General features: G+C 42.2%; 2 protein-coding genes across 2 annotated transcripts; both read right to left on the bottom strand.

The window, feature by feature from the left end:
- Nucleotides 1-2677: 2677 nt before the first annotated feature.
- Nucleotides 2678-6328, bottom strand: LOC124677901 (probable protein phosphatase 2C 44). Its single transcript, XM_047213845.1, has 5 exons — nucleotides 6029-6328; nucleotides 4203-4454; nucleotides 3808-4090; nucleotides 3581-3735; nucleotides 2678-3130 (listed from the first exon to the last, which is right to left on the bottom strand). Exons 1-5 carry the CDS (start codon nucleotides 6152-6154, stop codon nucleotides 2990-2992), a joined length of 957 nt encoding a protein of 318 aa, XP_047069801.1. The 5' UTR covers nucleotides 6155-6328; the 3' UTR covers nucleotides 2678-2989.
- A 1870-nt stretch (nucleotides 6329-8198) lies between these two features.
- On the bottom strand, nucleotides 8199-15307 carry LOC124677897 (protein FORGETTER 1-like). The gene is made up of 18 exons (XM_047213840.1): nucleotides 15240-15307; nucleotides 14639-14811; nucleotides 14464-14557; nucleotides 13885-13982; nucleotides 13597-13732; nucleotides 13399-13505; nucleotides 13077-13172; nucleotides 12893-12980; nucleotides 12682-12799; nucleotides 11851-11962; nucleotides 11635-11758; nucleotides 11366-11443; nucleotides 11162-11280; nucleotides 10211-10264; nucleotides 9933-10035; nucleotides 9247-9375; nucleotides 8898-9009; nucleotides 8199-8507 (listed from the first exon to the last, which is right to left on the bottom strand). The coding sequence occupies exons 1-18, from the start codon at nucleotides 15264-15266 to the stop codon at nucleotides 8476-8478; spliced, it is 1800 nt and encodes a 599-aa protein (XP_047069796.1). The 5' UTR covers nucleotides 15267-15307; the 3' UTR covers nucleotides 8199-8475.
- Between the last annotated feature and the right edge of the window lie 334 nt (nucleotides 15308-15641).

Below are 15641 nucleotides of genomic sequence, written 5' to 3' on the forward strand. Positions count from 1 at the left end.
ATGAGCGTGTAGTTTTGCTAGGTCTACCAATTCTTTGCTGTGTTGCCTATCTATCCACCTATTTGTCTATCTATGACTATATCTAGTGCTCGTGTCTGTTAATTTTTTAACGAAAATTCCGTTAATCTATGAATAATCATCAATAAGAACTATACAAACAGATCTAAAAGAAATAAAAATTATAATTAGATCTTTGGACCACATAGCGATGACTACAAACACTTAGGTGTGTCGAAGGCGCGACGCCGTCCTCGCCCCCCATCAACGGAGCCAGCCAAAGCTTGTTGTAGTAGAGCTTATCGTAGTTAACAAACGGGAAATCATCGTGCTAAAACATCAAAGGACCAGCGCACCAAAGTTTTAAAGAGTAGGCCGTAGCCCTGTCTTAAATTAATAAGGCCGTTGCCGGCAAGTGTTACAGGATGCTGAAGAACAGCTTACAAACATCGATGAACAAGCAAACGAAAGATTACAGAGAAAACAACTTGTCATCAAGGCCATCATCTCAAGGAAGAACCAGCGCGGAGGAGAAACAACGCCATGAAGCTCGCCACCGGGAATCCTGCCACCGTCAAGTCCTGTCGCATCGCAGCCGGAATGCCATCCGCCTCCACCTCCGAAGAAGGTCCCAACCTTCTCGCCCTGGATCATAGGGCGCCGGACCGTCGGCAAGCGGAGTAGCTCTCCCTAGAGCACGAATGAGCACCAGGGGCATCAAACCAAGGACAAGAACCAGACACGACCACCACACGCAACAGACCACAGGCCTCGCCGCCGGCCAACGCACCGGCCACCCAAAAGACTTCAGCATCAGGACGGAGATCGCCAGAGAAGACACGGCAAGCGCCGCAACCGCAGACCGGACACCCACGCAGCACGGACACCTTCCGCCGACCCAAGGCGGCGCCTTCAAGAAGAAACACGACGCCAGAGCGCCGTCGCCGCCCAATCCAGAGATTTGGGTTTTCACCCGGGCGCCAAAGGAATGAGGGAGGGGGGATATACCTCAGCATCGCCTCCGAGGAGGAAGACGGCGTCCAGGACGTCGCCGACGCTGTGACCGCCACCGCCGGCCAAGGATTTCTCCCGGCCAGAGCCCCCTGCCCTGCCACCCCAACCACACCGACGAGAACGCCGGAAGCCATGGCCTTGGGGTGGGTACCGCATGGAATCCGGCCTCTGTCTTCAGATCTGCCACGAGGTCGATGGGGCAACCACCGCGGCCCGAGCACCCTCCACCGCCTCCACGCCGCCCACGCGGCCGAGGAGACGGTCCTCAGCATCAGCAAGCGCTCCCCGCCGCCAGGGACCGCGCCGCCCTCACCTCGCAGAGGCCGCCGCCTCCAGTGCCCAAGCCCCCGCCGGGAGGAGCGCTGGTCGACCACGCCCTGACCCACGACTGCTCCGGCAGGAGCAACACGCAGCAGGGGCGCCGACGTCGCGCCCGCTCCGGCACCAGCAGATCCCGCGCGGCGTTCCTCCTCCTATCGTCGCGCGCGGAGCCGGGAGCCCAGATCCCCGCCGCCCCTTCCTGGGCGTCGCGGCCTTCGACCGGCGGCGCCTCCGGGGGCGACGAGGAGGGGAGATCGAGGCGGGGGAGCTGGCGGCGGCGGCCTAGGGTTTCGTCCCCCGGTCGCCAGGAGGAGGCGACGCGGGGGAGCGAACCGGTGTCCAAGAACAGCACCAAAGTAACAACCGTCGTCAAAGATGGCAACCCGAAATCGGAAGAGACTGATCTAAAACCACACCAATGAACACGAAAACAGATTGTCCGTCAGGCACACGACTCCACCTCGCCCTTCGCCGATGCAAGACGCCACCACAACGAGGTAGGGTAGGGAGGAACTTATTCTGATTTCAGCATGTAGTCGCTGCTTCAACATCCCGAAGAAGACACTGATAACAACCTAACAAATAACAAAAACCTCCGGCCCACGAGAGGTTGTGGTCCACCGCACCTCCAAGACCATCGGAGACGGAGCCACATGTAGGTCCGTTATGCAATGGAATATAATGCTATCTCTAATAGGAGGTATGATCTTACGAGATGAACCTTGAGCAACCATTTTTTCTGCTTTTGCCTTTATGCCGCGTTGTTGTGACTTGTGAAACCCTTGAAGCAGAACTGAAAGCTTGTCTAGAGGGCCTTCATCTGGCTACTGCTCTGAAGTCAGCGTCCCACATGGCCACATACTGTAGCCAGATGGTCGATCTCAGCTGTTCTTGGTCAGAAACAGGATAGATCTCCATACTTAAATGTTATTTCAGAGATTAAAGCCTTGGCATGTCAAGGTAGAGTTTGCAACTTAGTATAAGTAGATTGTGGGCAGGTTAGGATGACCACTGTCTTGCAAATTTTGCAAGATCAACTGTAGTTTGGCTCGGTTCCGGTCACGATGTTGCTCTTCAGGAAACCGAAGCTATCTCTAACCCTTGATGCTTAATAAGACTGGTTTTACCCGCAAAAAAAATGTACATTATATGCTAGGAAATGTAGGAAAACCGCAAACGTAGCTCGAGTTACATGTACCTCGTTTTTTGAAAAAATTAAAAATAAGACTTGAATTTTTTAAAATCTGAAAATAAATCTAGATGTAGACAATCTTGTGTTCTACCAACATGCAAATATTATTACATTAACAATTTTTTACTTCCAGCATGTGCATGCACAAAAGAGTTGAGCCAAGACACAAGGTATCATAAGTTCACCACAATCACAGTTACAAGCTTACACCAATATGGACTTCTTATGGGCAGTGTGTTATTCCTTTTCCTGAGATGAGCAGTCTACTGTTTCTAACGTGTATATATATAGTTATGTACACAGAAGAATAAACAATGCCGTAAAGTAAATCCAATCCTGAGCTACTATAGAACCAGATGCCATCAGCCGCAATGTACACAGATTCAACACATGAAACAACCGCAGGGAGGCGCTGCAAGGAGGAAGATCCAGACTCGTGAGCTGGATGGTGTGAGAGTATGAGATTCAGCAACGGAAACGGATGACGATGCACGAAATATCATCCTTGGTCATCCTGTCGAGTGCCTCGGATGTTAACCGCTTCGCTGCAGTCTGTGGGTCCTTAATTGACTTCACCAGATCAACGGCTTCCTGGTTCTTGACGACCTAAACCCGGTAAAGAGAGACAGTCAGAGGCTGTCTTATAAGAAAATTTTAGGAATACCACCACTCAGCGAATATGGATGCTTTTCTGTTCAGATACATATGGATGCTTCACCTATGAACAAGAAATTAAACTGTTTTACCAAGGGGTACTAGATCGAACTTCTCGAAGTACATGTGAAAGTGACTTTGTCTCATGCTTATTACCGCCCATCTACTGTGGGCGGCCAAGAACTAGATTCTAGGGCCAGGTTACATGATGAAAAAATACCAACTTAGCACATCTTAAGTCACATCGGTCTTACACAGGTTATCATGATCTTCCACAAATAAGGGTAAATACATACTAAGACGAAAGGATGTCCAAAATGAAAATTATCCAACGCATAGTTATAGCTTATAAATTCCATAACGTGATGTAAATGAATATTCCAAAGGAAAGCAAGCACATACCTTCCATAATCCATCACTGGCAAGTATGACAAATTCTATACTTGAGTTTATGGGTACATGCTTAAAATCAGGTTCTGAGCTCAAGTGCGCCTTCAGGCTCTCATCGCCAAACGCTCTTGCAACAGCAAGTTGGCCATTTACCCGAGGAACATCACCTATGGGCACGTAGTTAAGATAACTGTACCTTGTGAATGGAAACAACAACAATAAATAAAAAAAACACTTACCAGGAAAAGTAGAAACAAAACCACCTTGCTTTTCGATCCTCTTCCGTTCATCAGCTGTATGGGGTTCATGATCAACACTAACCTGAATAGCAGTACCTCTTTCACATACAACAGCCCTCGAATCGCCTATGTTTGCGACCCACATGTCCCTGCCATCAACTACAATAGCAGTAACTGCTGTTGACCCACCTGGTCCAAGTTGCTTAGAATTTTCCAGAATATATTTGTTTGTAGAGCCGTATGCATTTTTTATTGCTTCTTGAGGGTTCGTCCAGAGGAGAGGCTACAAAAATATCATACAAACATCTCGTTGAAATTAACACTTCATATATACATAGCATGCCTCTCATGTTTTTACACGGATGGAAAAGAAAAACAAAAAGGATAAAACTTACCTCTTTTAGTATGTTGTTGAAAAGATTAGCTTTCAAAAAGCTGGACACAGTATCTCCCAAGTGGCCATCATAAATGGCAAAGAGACCAAGTTCATGATCATTTTCGTACTTATACTCTGCTACATGGTAGTCCTCCATGTCATGGCCAGATCTTCCTTCAACTAAGTGAAATCCATGTGTTACTTTGTTGCCTGACGACTTACTCCGTCCTCTTCCAGTATCAGAGGATGATGAATCGAGACATACTGCACACTTTACATAGATACATGAAATAGATCAGATAATATCGATAGAATCATCTTAACAGAAATTGTAATAGTTAAAGCAATGACCAAATGAAGCAAAAAAGGATATCTGAATCCAAAATGTCCTGAATAATCAGGATATCTATTGCAGTTTTTAACTACCAGAGATATCTGCATGACTTACCCATAGGCCATATATAATTATATATACAGTGTACATGTTATTTTTTTGGTCCATTTTGTTAAGTCTTGTCTTTCCTGTTAGTAGCTAGCTTTCTTAAGAGGCTAGGGGCCTGCTAACGAGAATGAATTCAGAACTGGTGACATGGTTGAATTGAACCAAGACTACATAGGTGCACACTGTTCCAGGGCCAGACTTCGTGATTAGTCTTTTCATCTCCTTTAAAACACAAGTTGAACTGTACTATTTTCCCCCACTGAAGACATGTCAAACGTATGCCAACCTCTCTACCTTGAGCATCTTTCATATTGGTCAAAAGCAGCCATAAAAACTATAAAGCACATAGTTGAGAAAATAGCAAATAGATCGTTCTAAGACTTATCAAGAAGATAAGAACCATGTTGGCAATATAGAATGCTGATTCTCGTCTTTCTAGGAGAGTATAGAAGCATTCCATTTTTTAATTCAATGTGTCCTAATTAAGCAAATACAAAATAAAATTGTAATAATCTCGACAAACAAAAAAAAAGTATTCAATTTCTCAAAGAAGTACAGAATATCAATGTTATATCTGTACTCAAAGGAAAAATGCCCATAATAATTTTAAATAACATATTAGAAGTTTAAGACACAAAGGAGGGATATAGCTAAGGGATGTGGTGAGGAATGGGGACACTCAAGTAATAAACCCAAACTAGTTAGACAGCCAATTTTACTTGTTACCACCAATATCTAATTGTGGGAGAGATGGTTATCATTATTTTGCTCTGATTCAGTAGTTCTGGATAAATGATTTGAAGGTCAACACATTCTGCACGATTGCACCGCGACGTTCTATGTTTGCCATAATTCAGGAGATATATGGGTTAGTAGTACATGTGTCATGTGTCCTATATTTATAGGAACGTGTGTGCAGGGGCAGATGTCCTACTATTTATACACCACTAATTGCAATTCGATAAAGCGCTCATAATAACTCGTTGAAGTCCAGAAAGGATGGTTTTGAGGTCTCGACAGACTGACAGACCAGACCAGATCCATGTTCAGCACCCCAAAATAGGTGTGTTGGGCAATTTAAGCCAAAGGACCAGCAAGACCAGACCAGAATTCTGTATTTGTATAGATATAGAGTGTAAATAGAAAGTGGGAAAGCAAGATGCAGGAGGTGCAGAAGCTCTGTTTTTTTTGGGGGTGTTTTGCCCAAGATTGCCCTACCAAAATTTGTCTAACAATTTTTTTGGTTGAGCTTTCACTTGCCCACGTTGGCCAACATTGGCTAAAAAAATATCGACAGACTAGATCACTCGGCTTCAATTAGAAGAAGCAGACAAAAACTAATAACACAACTTCACCAAGCAAGAAACTGTAGCAGAGCATATGATTAGCAGAGTACTAGTTACCCGGAGGATGGCGAGTATGCCGGGCCGCCTCCTGCGTCCGCCTCCGCGACGGCGGCCCGCCGACGAAGAGGACGAGGACGACGAAGTCGCCGCCGGATGGGACTCCGCCCGCCCGCCACCGGGCATAGCGCCGGATCGAACGGGCCCTCGGTTAGTTACTCCTCCGTCGAGCCGTCTGAGGAGGAGGAGGAGAAAGGTCCTATAATTGTTTCCGCCTCGTGCTTGTCGCGGCTTCGGGGTCGACGACGGACGGGATAGGAACGGCGGCCGGCGCGAGCGCGACCGAGGGAGATTGTGTAATTAATCGGAATGGAGCTCAGTCTTCGGGGGAGCGGAGCGAGCGATGGCGATGAGACGGTTGTGGAGTTTACGCGGGAAGTGGGGCCCGCCAAGGGAGGAAAGGAAAGGAAAGTAGGAAGCGTAGACGAGGAAGCGATCGGAAGCCGACCGCGGCGGTCAAAGGAGACCGTCGACGAGGAGAAGGAGAAGGAGAAGGTGTCTCCCTCCGACGACGTACGGCGTGCATCATAGTTTCTGCCTTTCTGGTGCGATATGTCACCGATTGATTGATCATCATATCTGAATTTCTTTTTGAGAAATAAAAATACCAACTTCCGGCACTCCTCGTGAGCCCGGAGGACAACCTTTGGTAAATTCATACTCGACAAGGAGAAGGAGAAAGGTGTCTCCATCGACAACCTTGCTAAATTTAAATGGTACGGATTGAGGGAGTTAAAACTTGTCTTCTAGTACATCATATTAAGTCTATCGAACACCTTTTTTTAGCGCAAAATTTCTCGAGAGTTGGGTTTTATTGTCCAGGTGGCTTCCAATATATTTGTAGTTGAACGGGGTTCACCAGAAATTTACTTCCCATATCAAAATACCCTGGTGATGGTGGTGGCCTGTGTTGGGCTCTTTGTCTATCTAGGAACGAGATTGTGTTTGGTAAAACATATACTAGTTTCTTCTCCATTGTAGGTTATACACTAGTAATGTATACACTGGCCGTTGAGTGATCTTTGCTTTAGTAACACCTATTTATTTTTATCAAAATTTGTCTTTTTTGGTTTGGTTGCTGGTGCTTGTTGAATTGTGTGAATCTTTGTTATAAAGAGGTCCCGTGTGAACATTCTAGGGTTGTATCTTCTTGATGCAACGTTTGAGAAATCTCCCATTTAAAAAAAAAACAGTTGTTTTAGAAATAAAAATAGAGCGACTTAGGGAGAGAATGCACTATTGTGCGGGTGCATTTCTTCCTCCGCCCCCTCTCCCGCCAACATTTGTTTTCCGAGTAGTTTTTTTTGTTTTTTCCCTAATCTCTTATTATGAAATACAAGAATACAACGAGTATATCAATACACAGTAAAATGGCAAGCCTCCTATGAGACATAATAAGGTCTAAACAAAGATATATTAAGAACTGTAAAATGCAACCATTCTGAGCCGTTGGATACTGTGTACGGCACTATAAATCATCACGCATTGCGCTATCAACAATCGTTAGAGCATCTTCAGTCACTTTTTCAAACCGTTCCCCAAATGGATTTGAGATGCACCGGACGCTTGACCTTCCTAGCCGTGCGCTCTAAAGCCCTTTTTAGTCTTACGCAGCTTAACACGGTGTCTGCGCCCCGAGCCCGTACCCGCTACACAAGGAACACCGGATAGAACGAAAACTCGCGTCGTGAATGGCAGGCCAGCATCATCAGCCACACAAGGTTGCCACGCACCCTTCACCTACCTCTAGCGAACCTAATTTATTTTCGTGCGACGGTGCAGTTTCCCTAGACGCGCAGAGAGACATCTCGTCGTGCCATGTCCTGTGTGGCAGCGTTAATGCATGCCACCGCCCACTCGCCTGCCTCTGGCGTATAAAATGGGATGCTTGTTCATCACCCCTCACACACAACCCTAGCACCACACATCCACAACCCATGACGGGTTCAACTGCCACTTCAAGTACTTCAAGTTCGTCATCTTCGTCACCAATGACCGTTTCGGCAAGAAGCTCCCGACGTGTTCGCCGAATTTCTTACCCACAGGGAGCCAGCCACGGTGACCCTACGGAAAGCAGGCTGCAACTTCTATCGGTGGACCATGGAGGTCTTGTTCGACGGGGAAGGCAAAATGTACATCCACACCGGCTTCGATATGTCACATCCTAAAGGATAACTAAGTCCGAAGGACCAATTAGACCCTAAAGCATTTCCTGTATGAACAATACAAAACAGCTGATTCAAGCAAGAAATTTTCAATAAACAAGAAGAGCTGATATATTTACTTTCCTAATCTCTAAGCTAACCCCTTACCCACCAAATTGGCTCCCAACAGGAAAGAAGAAAAAAGCTGCACCTCCAAAGCTGTCACCTTCCCTAGCTACAGAATTTTGGTCCACATATCACCATAAAGAAAGAATGTGCAGATAAATATTTGTCGTTTTCAGGTCATTCGTCGATATCCTGGACCCACTGCAGACCTGCCATAGGAAAACGAAAGGTGTGAAACACTCGTAAACAAGAACAAGGGTGTCATGTGCCAGCGCATGAAAACCAGAAATACACAAGAATTTACAGGTGGCATTTTCTACGATAAAAGTTGTGAGGGCACTCAACTATGTGTGCACCACCTATTGTTATGTTTCCTTTATTTGCCAATTTCCCTTATAGGTGGAAAACGGAGAACTTGTGATTAGCACTAGGTGTAGTATTTAGTAAACTCTATTTCCAGAATCTGCTAAACGCTAATATGGTGTTCTGGAGCAATCCCATAATCTAATAAAATCGGTATTTCTCAGTCGTACCAATAGATCCCTTTGTACTATAAATTAGTACTAAGCTGAAATGAGTTCTCAGAAAGCAAAACCGACCTTCTAATACTGACCCCACTGCTGCATTTGGGATCATAAGTCCAACAATCCGCTGGTTGTCATCTGTCGTCTCCAGGCGGACAACACGTATTCTCTTGTGAATCTTTCGGGCCTATTTGAAAATATCAGCAAAGTAATTGCCAATTAGAGAAGAATTTTGATTTAAAAAAAACCCACTGTAATGCTATCACACGTAGAAGCAGCAACACTGGTACATTTTTTCCATAAGCACGGCAAACTTGACTGTAGTGCGAATGAACTAGCATGCAGTCTGGCGTAACATTGGGATATTGAACAGAGGCAGCTATCTATAGTAAGAAAACAAATATTTTTGAAGAACAGAACAAACCTGCTTATTTAGGGCCTTTTCTACTGTGCCCCATACAGGAAGTATTAGTCCACCCAAAATATTAATCTCTTGTAATCTTCTTCCTACTGTACAGTAGCTCCCAAGTCTGCATTTGGGTCCATGCATACACTGAAAGACAGCCAAAAACATGATTAAATGAGCTCACCTGAACCAACTTGGTTAAAGTGCCGAACAGGATGGTGAAACATGTATTCTCTTAAAACGATAGTGCTATGTTTGGATGGAAACAGCATGCGTAGTAAGACTTAATACTGCCATACTGGTAGAACTATAACTACTAAAACAAACGAGTTGACGAGCTGAAGAGTGAGAATATCCCCATTATGCATCCTAGATGGCCCCACTTTCAAACACACAAACTAAATAACCTTTTGATTGTAGATATAAACAATAGCTCTAAAGGAGCAACATCATAGGTTGATGTCCAAGTAGTGCTGTACTGCAATACTTGTATTTTCCATTACGTTAATAGTGAAAACCTATTATTATTACTGTTGCTACTTCATAGATCCAATGTCAGTTTTTCTCGACGTTTTCCGACACCAGTACGAGCTTCTTAGGGACACAAGGAACCTAGTTGAATATTAGTTTATGTATGTAAGTAGTTCATATAGGACCCTTCTGTTGTCAATGTTGAATAAAGAAAAAAATCAATGCAGCATTACCTGCTTGGATGATGCATCATATTCTTCCTGCCAACCTTTCCCAATTTTTTCAAGTGATGAGGCCTTCTTGTACTTGCCCTTAAGTTCAACCAAAGGCATCTCTCTTACGAAAGGAAAAATAAATGATCGTTATAAGTATCTTTGAACATTCCACCAATCATATAAGACATTCAGTTACAACTATGCTAAGTACCCAAGATGAGCAAAGAGCTCCGTGGAGAATTCAAAGCATTTACTCAGCAAAAGTAAAACTAATGGCTAAATGATGAATCAAGCACCTTAAAGCTTCACCAACGGCAGGGCGAGTTACTCTGTACATTCCTTCTGTCGAGCTGGTGTAGCAAAAGTGAGAACATTAAGTACCCAATTCTAATAATGCACCAAAGCATACTGCAATCAGAACGCTGCATTACATGTTTGTTGGCAGCTATGGAAATAAACATTAATGTTAGAAGCTTATGATCAACAATGTGCCCATCTCCAAGAGTTTCTGTTAATTCCCAGTTTCCAACAACTAAGATCAACTTCTATATTACTACATAATTTCGACCATCTCAAATGAACTCAAACTTTCTTGAAAATAAGAAGTTAATTTTTCTGAAGTCTTTCAATTTTCTTAGCCTACTTCTCTAGCATAAGTGGAAACAGTGCAAGTCGACTAAGATGCTGAATTCTCCTCTAGGTCTCTAGGATACAAAAGTATATGGCGATGACCTCCCCTAGAATCGAACCTGGCAACAGGTGAGGCGACCCAACCCTAAAACCATTCCCTTGTCTGGAAACCCATGAAGCATCTTCCCTTTTCCTTTCTCTCCGGTTGGGACGAAGGACCACAAATTAGCACTCTATCTTTCTCCAGTATCTTCTCTTCCTCTAAATCATTGTACTCATTCAAACCAGGGCAATTTGGGATTTTCTTTGTTGACTTAACATGCTTAATCAGCATGCATGACTAGTTTTGGATAGAAAAGTGGACATATTATTATCTAGTGTGATTTCATGTGTTCAGGATGTTATGCTCCAGCTTAAGGCGATTCCCATGTAATTTGCTGAATATTAGTGTTTGGGATACTGTGAACAAATTTTTATGTGAAATGTGCAAATTGATTGTTATTAGCTTTTGCCACTTTTCATATCTCTAATAAGAGAAGTATGAAAAGTTTAACGACGATAACTAAAAGAAACCTAAAGACAAATAAATCAGATACTCATCCAACCACATCACATACCCTTCAAATGCTAGCATGAAATGTCTTCTCCCCATCCACTCTCTTCTGGACTCATAAAATCCATCATTAGAAGAGCATGCACCATCTTTCTGCCTTTCTTCAAAAATTGCATTTGCCGACTTGACATTTGGTCACAACAGAAATTAAATTGTCAAAAGGCGCAGTCTTAAAACCAGAGCAGAATCAAACAGAAATGCTGCCTACCTCCCAAGTAACTCCACGGTCAATTGTAAAAGTAAACAACACTGTAGAAGCACCAGACAGGCTGTCAACATGAACTGTCTGCACACATGAAGTTGCATTAGAATACTGGGAAGCACCTCCGGGATATAATTTTGTTCAAAATATCTACCACAACCCAGCCTGTGTTTTACCATGTGGGGGGTTTTGAGTTTGTGTAGGCTATGATTGCAAAACGCTTTTGAATTTCTGGTCTCTTTTTGCGGTTTTGTACTATCTCAGAGAAACACTACCTTTGGTGATTCTTTCATTTCAACCCTTTTTGCTTTAATACCAACGATACCAGAATCAAGCTGTCCTTCACTTCGTGCATTCTGAATGACCATATCAAGTATACTTGTGAAAAGATCAAATAACCTATTAAATTAAGTATGTTAGTAAGGTTACTAAGGTATCAGCCAAAAAGGTGTAAATATAATGAAAAGAACTAGTGTTGAAGAAACACTTGCCTATTCTGGATGTCTGGAGCTAATCCTAGAATACGATTGAGGAAACGGGCCACATCATGCATATCAGAATCAACAATCCTACCTGTAAGCCTTCCTCCATTTTTTCCAATGCCTGCGCCCACAATTGTCAAACAAGGAGCTCTGAGTAATATAATTAAAAACACATATCAAAAGTTACAATATGTAAAATAGTAGAGTATATGTGCTGTGAATTGCAAGCATGGTAAGCAAACTTGCAAATATCAAAGCCTCTTTTCCAAGCAAGTTGGAGTAGGCAGGTAGGCAGGAATACATTGATATCAAAATATACTGCATAAATCAGCTACTTTAGCAATACAAAATTATTTAAGTGTTCAATGTTTTGGAGCACAGACCAGAGTATAATGTCAAACAAATTACTGCAGACTGGCATGGATGGAAAATAGTAGATCCAGATGTAGAATTTATATGATGAAGTGACCAAAATGCAAGAAGTTTGTGGTGAGCAGCATCTACAGCTTTTGGAAGTGTACCCATAAGAACACTTATGAAGTATATCCAGGTAGCAAAATAAACTCTCTATAGCCTACATACTATAATACTAATGCAAAAGACAAGTTTTAGCACAAACAGAATAGAATAGATATAACATATTGAATTCAAAAGTTGTATTCACATGATAGATTGGACAAAAGGCCCCACAGAACTTTGACTACCATGAACGATCAACAACAGTTCTGGGATGTGTGCCCATAGAACACGATGTGGACATACCAATAGAAGACAAAGAAAATTTCTGAAGCATGCACTCGTTACTATGGCAACAAGAAACAAGTTCAGAAACAAACTTACAGATAGCAGCATCCTTGATAATTCCAACTGCCACTAAAGCAGCTTTTGCTTTAGTGATGAATTCTTGGAGACTACCTTGATTCTCAGAGCATCCCAAAGGCACAATTGGAAATGCATCCTGGTACCTTGAAAAGTATTCTTTAGACCAATGCACGACTTATGAAGCATTGGAACGCAGCGCCCATCCAGAAAAAAGGCAACGATAACTAACCTGTTCCATTATACTTCTGTACATCATTGTCAGGGCTTTCTTTCCATAAATACTGTCATAGTTAAAAGCACTAAGTGATGGCCCAGCTCTGCAAAAGTGCAAAAGTTTAGATCACAAGATGTAATCTTCAGATGAGATCAAGTTTACAAAGGACTGAAATGACTCAGATAAACCAAAAAAGAACCTTCGATCTCCTTGTGTTAAAGCTCCAAGAGACTCTAGCCGCTTTGCTACAATCGATGCAAATCGCTTTTCACCACCAAGGTTTGTAAACAGAATCCTACACTGACAAATGCTCAATTACAATTCAGATTTCTAAGTCAACGAATTGACCATGTTGAGCATGAACTTAAAGATGTGCCTCAAGTTTGCAGCAATCATAACTAATCCACGTTGAACCAACAACTAGTACATTCAAATCCTAGCTGTAGTTACTTATACTAACAGAAACAAACAGTTTAATGTGCCAACTGGAAATTTTCATAGTAAGGAAATGATATCAATACCTATATACAGGTGCAGAAGTTTGATTAGAACGATGCGTTCTCCCAAACTGCTGAGTTGCACGGTCTGCACTCCAAGGAAGTTCAAGTGTTATGTGCACTCTTCTTCTCTGACATATTTAGATAAGCAGTGTAAGGAACAATCCAATAGATAAACGATGTATGCACAGTTTTATGGATAGGCAGTGCAGGAAAACAGACCTGATTTTTTACCCTTCGATCAGCATGCAAAGAAACACCTGCTGATCCTGCTTCCGATATAATTGCGACGAACTTCTCTCCGTCCATGAATAGCTGCTTTTCATGCATATTGATCATGTCCAATGCAATTTCTTTCCTGTAAAGATATTTATACGAATTAACTAAACAAAAGAAGATAAAAGTACTACCTCCCTACCAAAATATAAGACGTTTTAGTAGACTATATTAGCTCACTAAAACGTCTCATATTTTATAAGAGAGAAAGTAATTACAAGAAAGCTCACTCACGTGTTCCGTGCCTGATAAACAACACCTTTTCCATCTGACGCCCTTATTAGCATACCACGCCTTCCAGTTATTTCTGCAACATTGTCAGGACCACCTAGCTACAAAATATAAAACAAATGGAAATGCATAAGGTATATGAAGCTCAATGCTTGAATAATCAGTTAAATCCTTTAGGCAAGCTGTTTCACTATGCTGAGTTATAGAGTACTTGTAGCACAAATCCTCCTTCTGCTATTAAATACTCCCTCCGTTTTGAAATACTCCACATTCTAGGACTAAAATTTGTTCTGAATTAGTCTACATTTTAGCTTTGTAATCAACAACAGTCAACAACACAGAAAACGAAGCAGTCATCCTCTCTCTATTGGATATCATTAATTTTATGGTAGCTTGGATTGGTTGTTCACATATCAAACTAGTACTATTAAATGACTTACTAATTGGTCTTAAAATTTGTAGAATGTAGACTAAAAGAGAACAGAGGGAGTAGCTTTATAATCAAGGGAGCAGCTCTATATCTACAGAAATTTGGAACAGGGAAATTCGCTACTCATAACCAGAAATCAGAAAGTTGATTACCTGATCAATTATATCATCTAGAGGATTATTAGGCAAATCTAAAGCACGAATGATGTCTAAAATCATTGACTTTCTCTCCACCGCAGTGTCATACCTGCAAATAATTACCAGGTAACGAGTCCTTAAACTGGGCACACCGAGTTAGTGAAAGGTTACTGATCCACACAATAGGTACCTCTTTGATAGTCCAGTTATGTAAGCATCCCTCTCTTTAAAATAGCATTCTAGCTTCTCTTTGCATGCGTAACATGACCAATCTTCAGTCAACAATCCAGTCCAAGGTGGAATAGGACACCCAGGGTGAACTCGTGTAGCACAACTAGAACACTGAAGCAACAAGCTCTTCTCCTGAAATGGCAACAAAAGTAATAAAAGGTGTTTCAAAACAAATTCAGTCTTCAACTCCCATTCCCTAAAACAAACTGAAACTTTGTAAGCAAGGTTCACATTTGGTAGACATCAGTTTAAAAAATTAAACCATGGGTAATCACAAACATATAATGGTAGAAGCAAAACTAAGAAGAGTGACTATTCATGTGAACAGGATCGAGAGACTTTCATGAATGAATGGAGAGAGGTACAAAAATTAGATCACTATAGTAAACTATGGAATAAAATTTACTCTTTTTATTTTACTTTTTTAACGTCCAGAGAGTGGAATGTGGTGAAATGAAAAAAAAAAAGTTGGGCTAGCAAAAAAAATGTCAGACCCAATTTGAATCAAAATGAAGTCAAAAGATGTGGTGTTTACTGAAATAAGAAGCATAACAGGTCACCTCCTCAGTATTGCAGATCCGACACATGTAGAATTCCTCATCAGAATCTGTCAATTCATTGTCTGAATCCACTGCGATATATTACAGAATAGTTAAATCAGTATCTCAAATGATTACATGGGAAATACCATAGCAGATCTGCCAGCCATCCATGTAACAGTAGCAATGAACTACTCAAGCCTATAATAACCTTGTCTGATTCACCCCTTTGAGCTATTTTGGAATTTGGTGTTTGACTAGTTATCGTTCCATAGTTAAGTTGGACAGATATATCATACAGTTACATGTTGCGTTCAGGGACATGTGAGAAGAAATGTGAGCAATCTTGCATGTGAGGGAAATTATTGGATAACAGAATGATTGTGTTCTGCTCCAGAACATATGAGATGCAATATGAAAAGA

This window comes from Lolium rigidum, chromosome 7 (genome assembly GCF_022539505.1).
Source record: "Lolium rigidum isolate FL_2022 chromosome 7, APGP_CSIRO_Lrig_0.1, whole genome shotgun sequence".
In the NCBI taxonomy this organism is placed as follows: domain Eukaryota; kingdom Viridiplantae; phylum Streptophyta; class Magnoliopsida; order Poales; family Poaceae; genus Lolium; species Lolium rigidum.

Bases quoted from the DNA above. Each gene is read 5' to 3' on its own strand.
- LOC124677901 (XM_047213845.1), bottom strand. From the start codon at position 6,154: ATGCCCGGTGGCGGGCGGGCGGAGTCCCATCCGGCGGCGACTTCGTCG. The intron at 4,455-6,028 runs GTAACTAGTACT...ATCTATGTAAAG, and splicing joins GCATACTCGCCATCCTCCGG to TGTGCAGTATGTCTCGATTC. The intron at 3,736-3,807 runs GTAAGTGTTTTT...ACGTGCCCATAG, and splicing joins TTTTGTTTCTACTTTTCCTG to GTGATGTTCCTCGGGTAAAT.
- LOC124677897 (XM_047213840.1), bottom strand. From the start codon at position 15,266: ATGTGTCGGATCTGCAATACTGAGGAG. The intron at 12,981-13,076 runs GTTCTTTTTTGG...GCACTTTTGCAG, and splicing joins TTAACACAAGGAGATCGAAG to AGCTGGGCCATCACTTAGTG. The intron at 11,963-12,681 runs GTAAGTTTGTTT...TTGTGGGCGCAG, and splicing joins TATCAAGGATGCTGCTATCT to GCATTGGAAAAAATGGAGGA.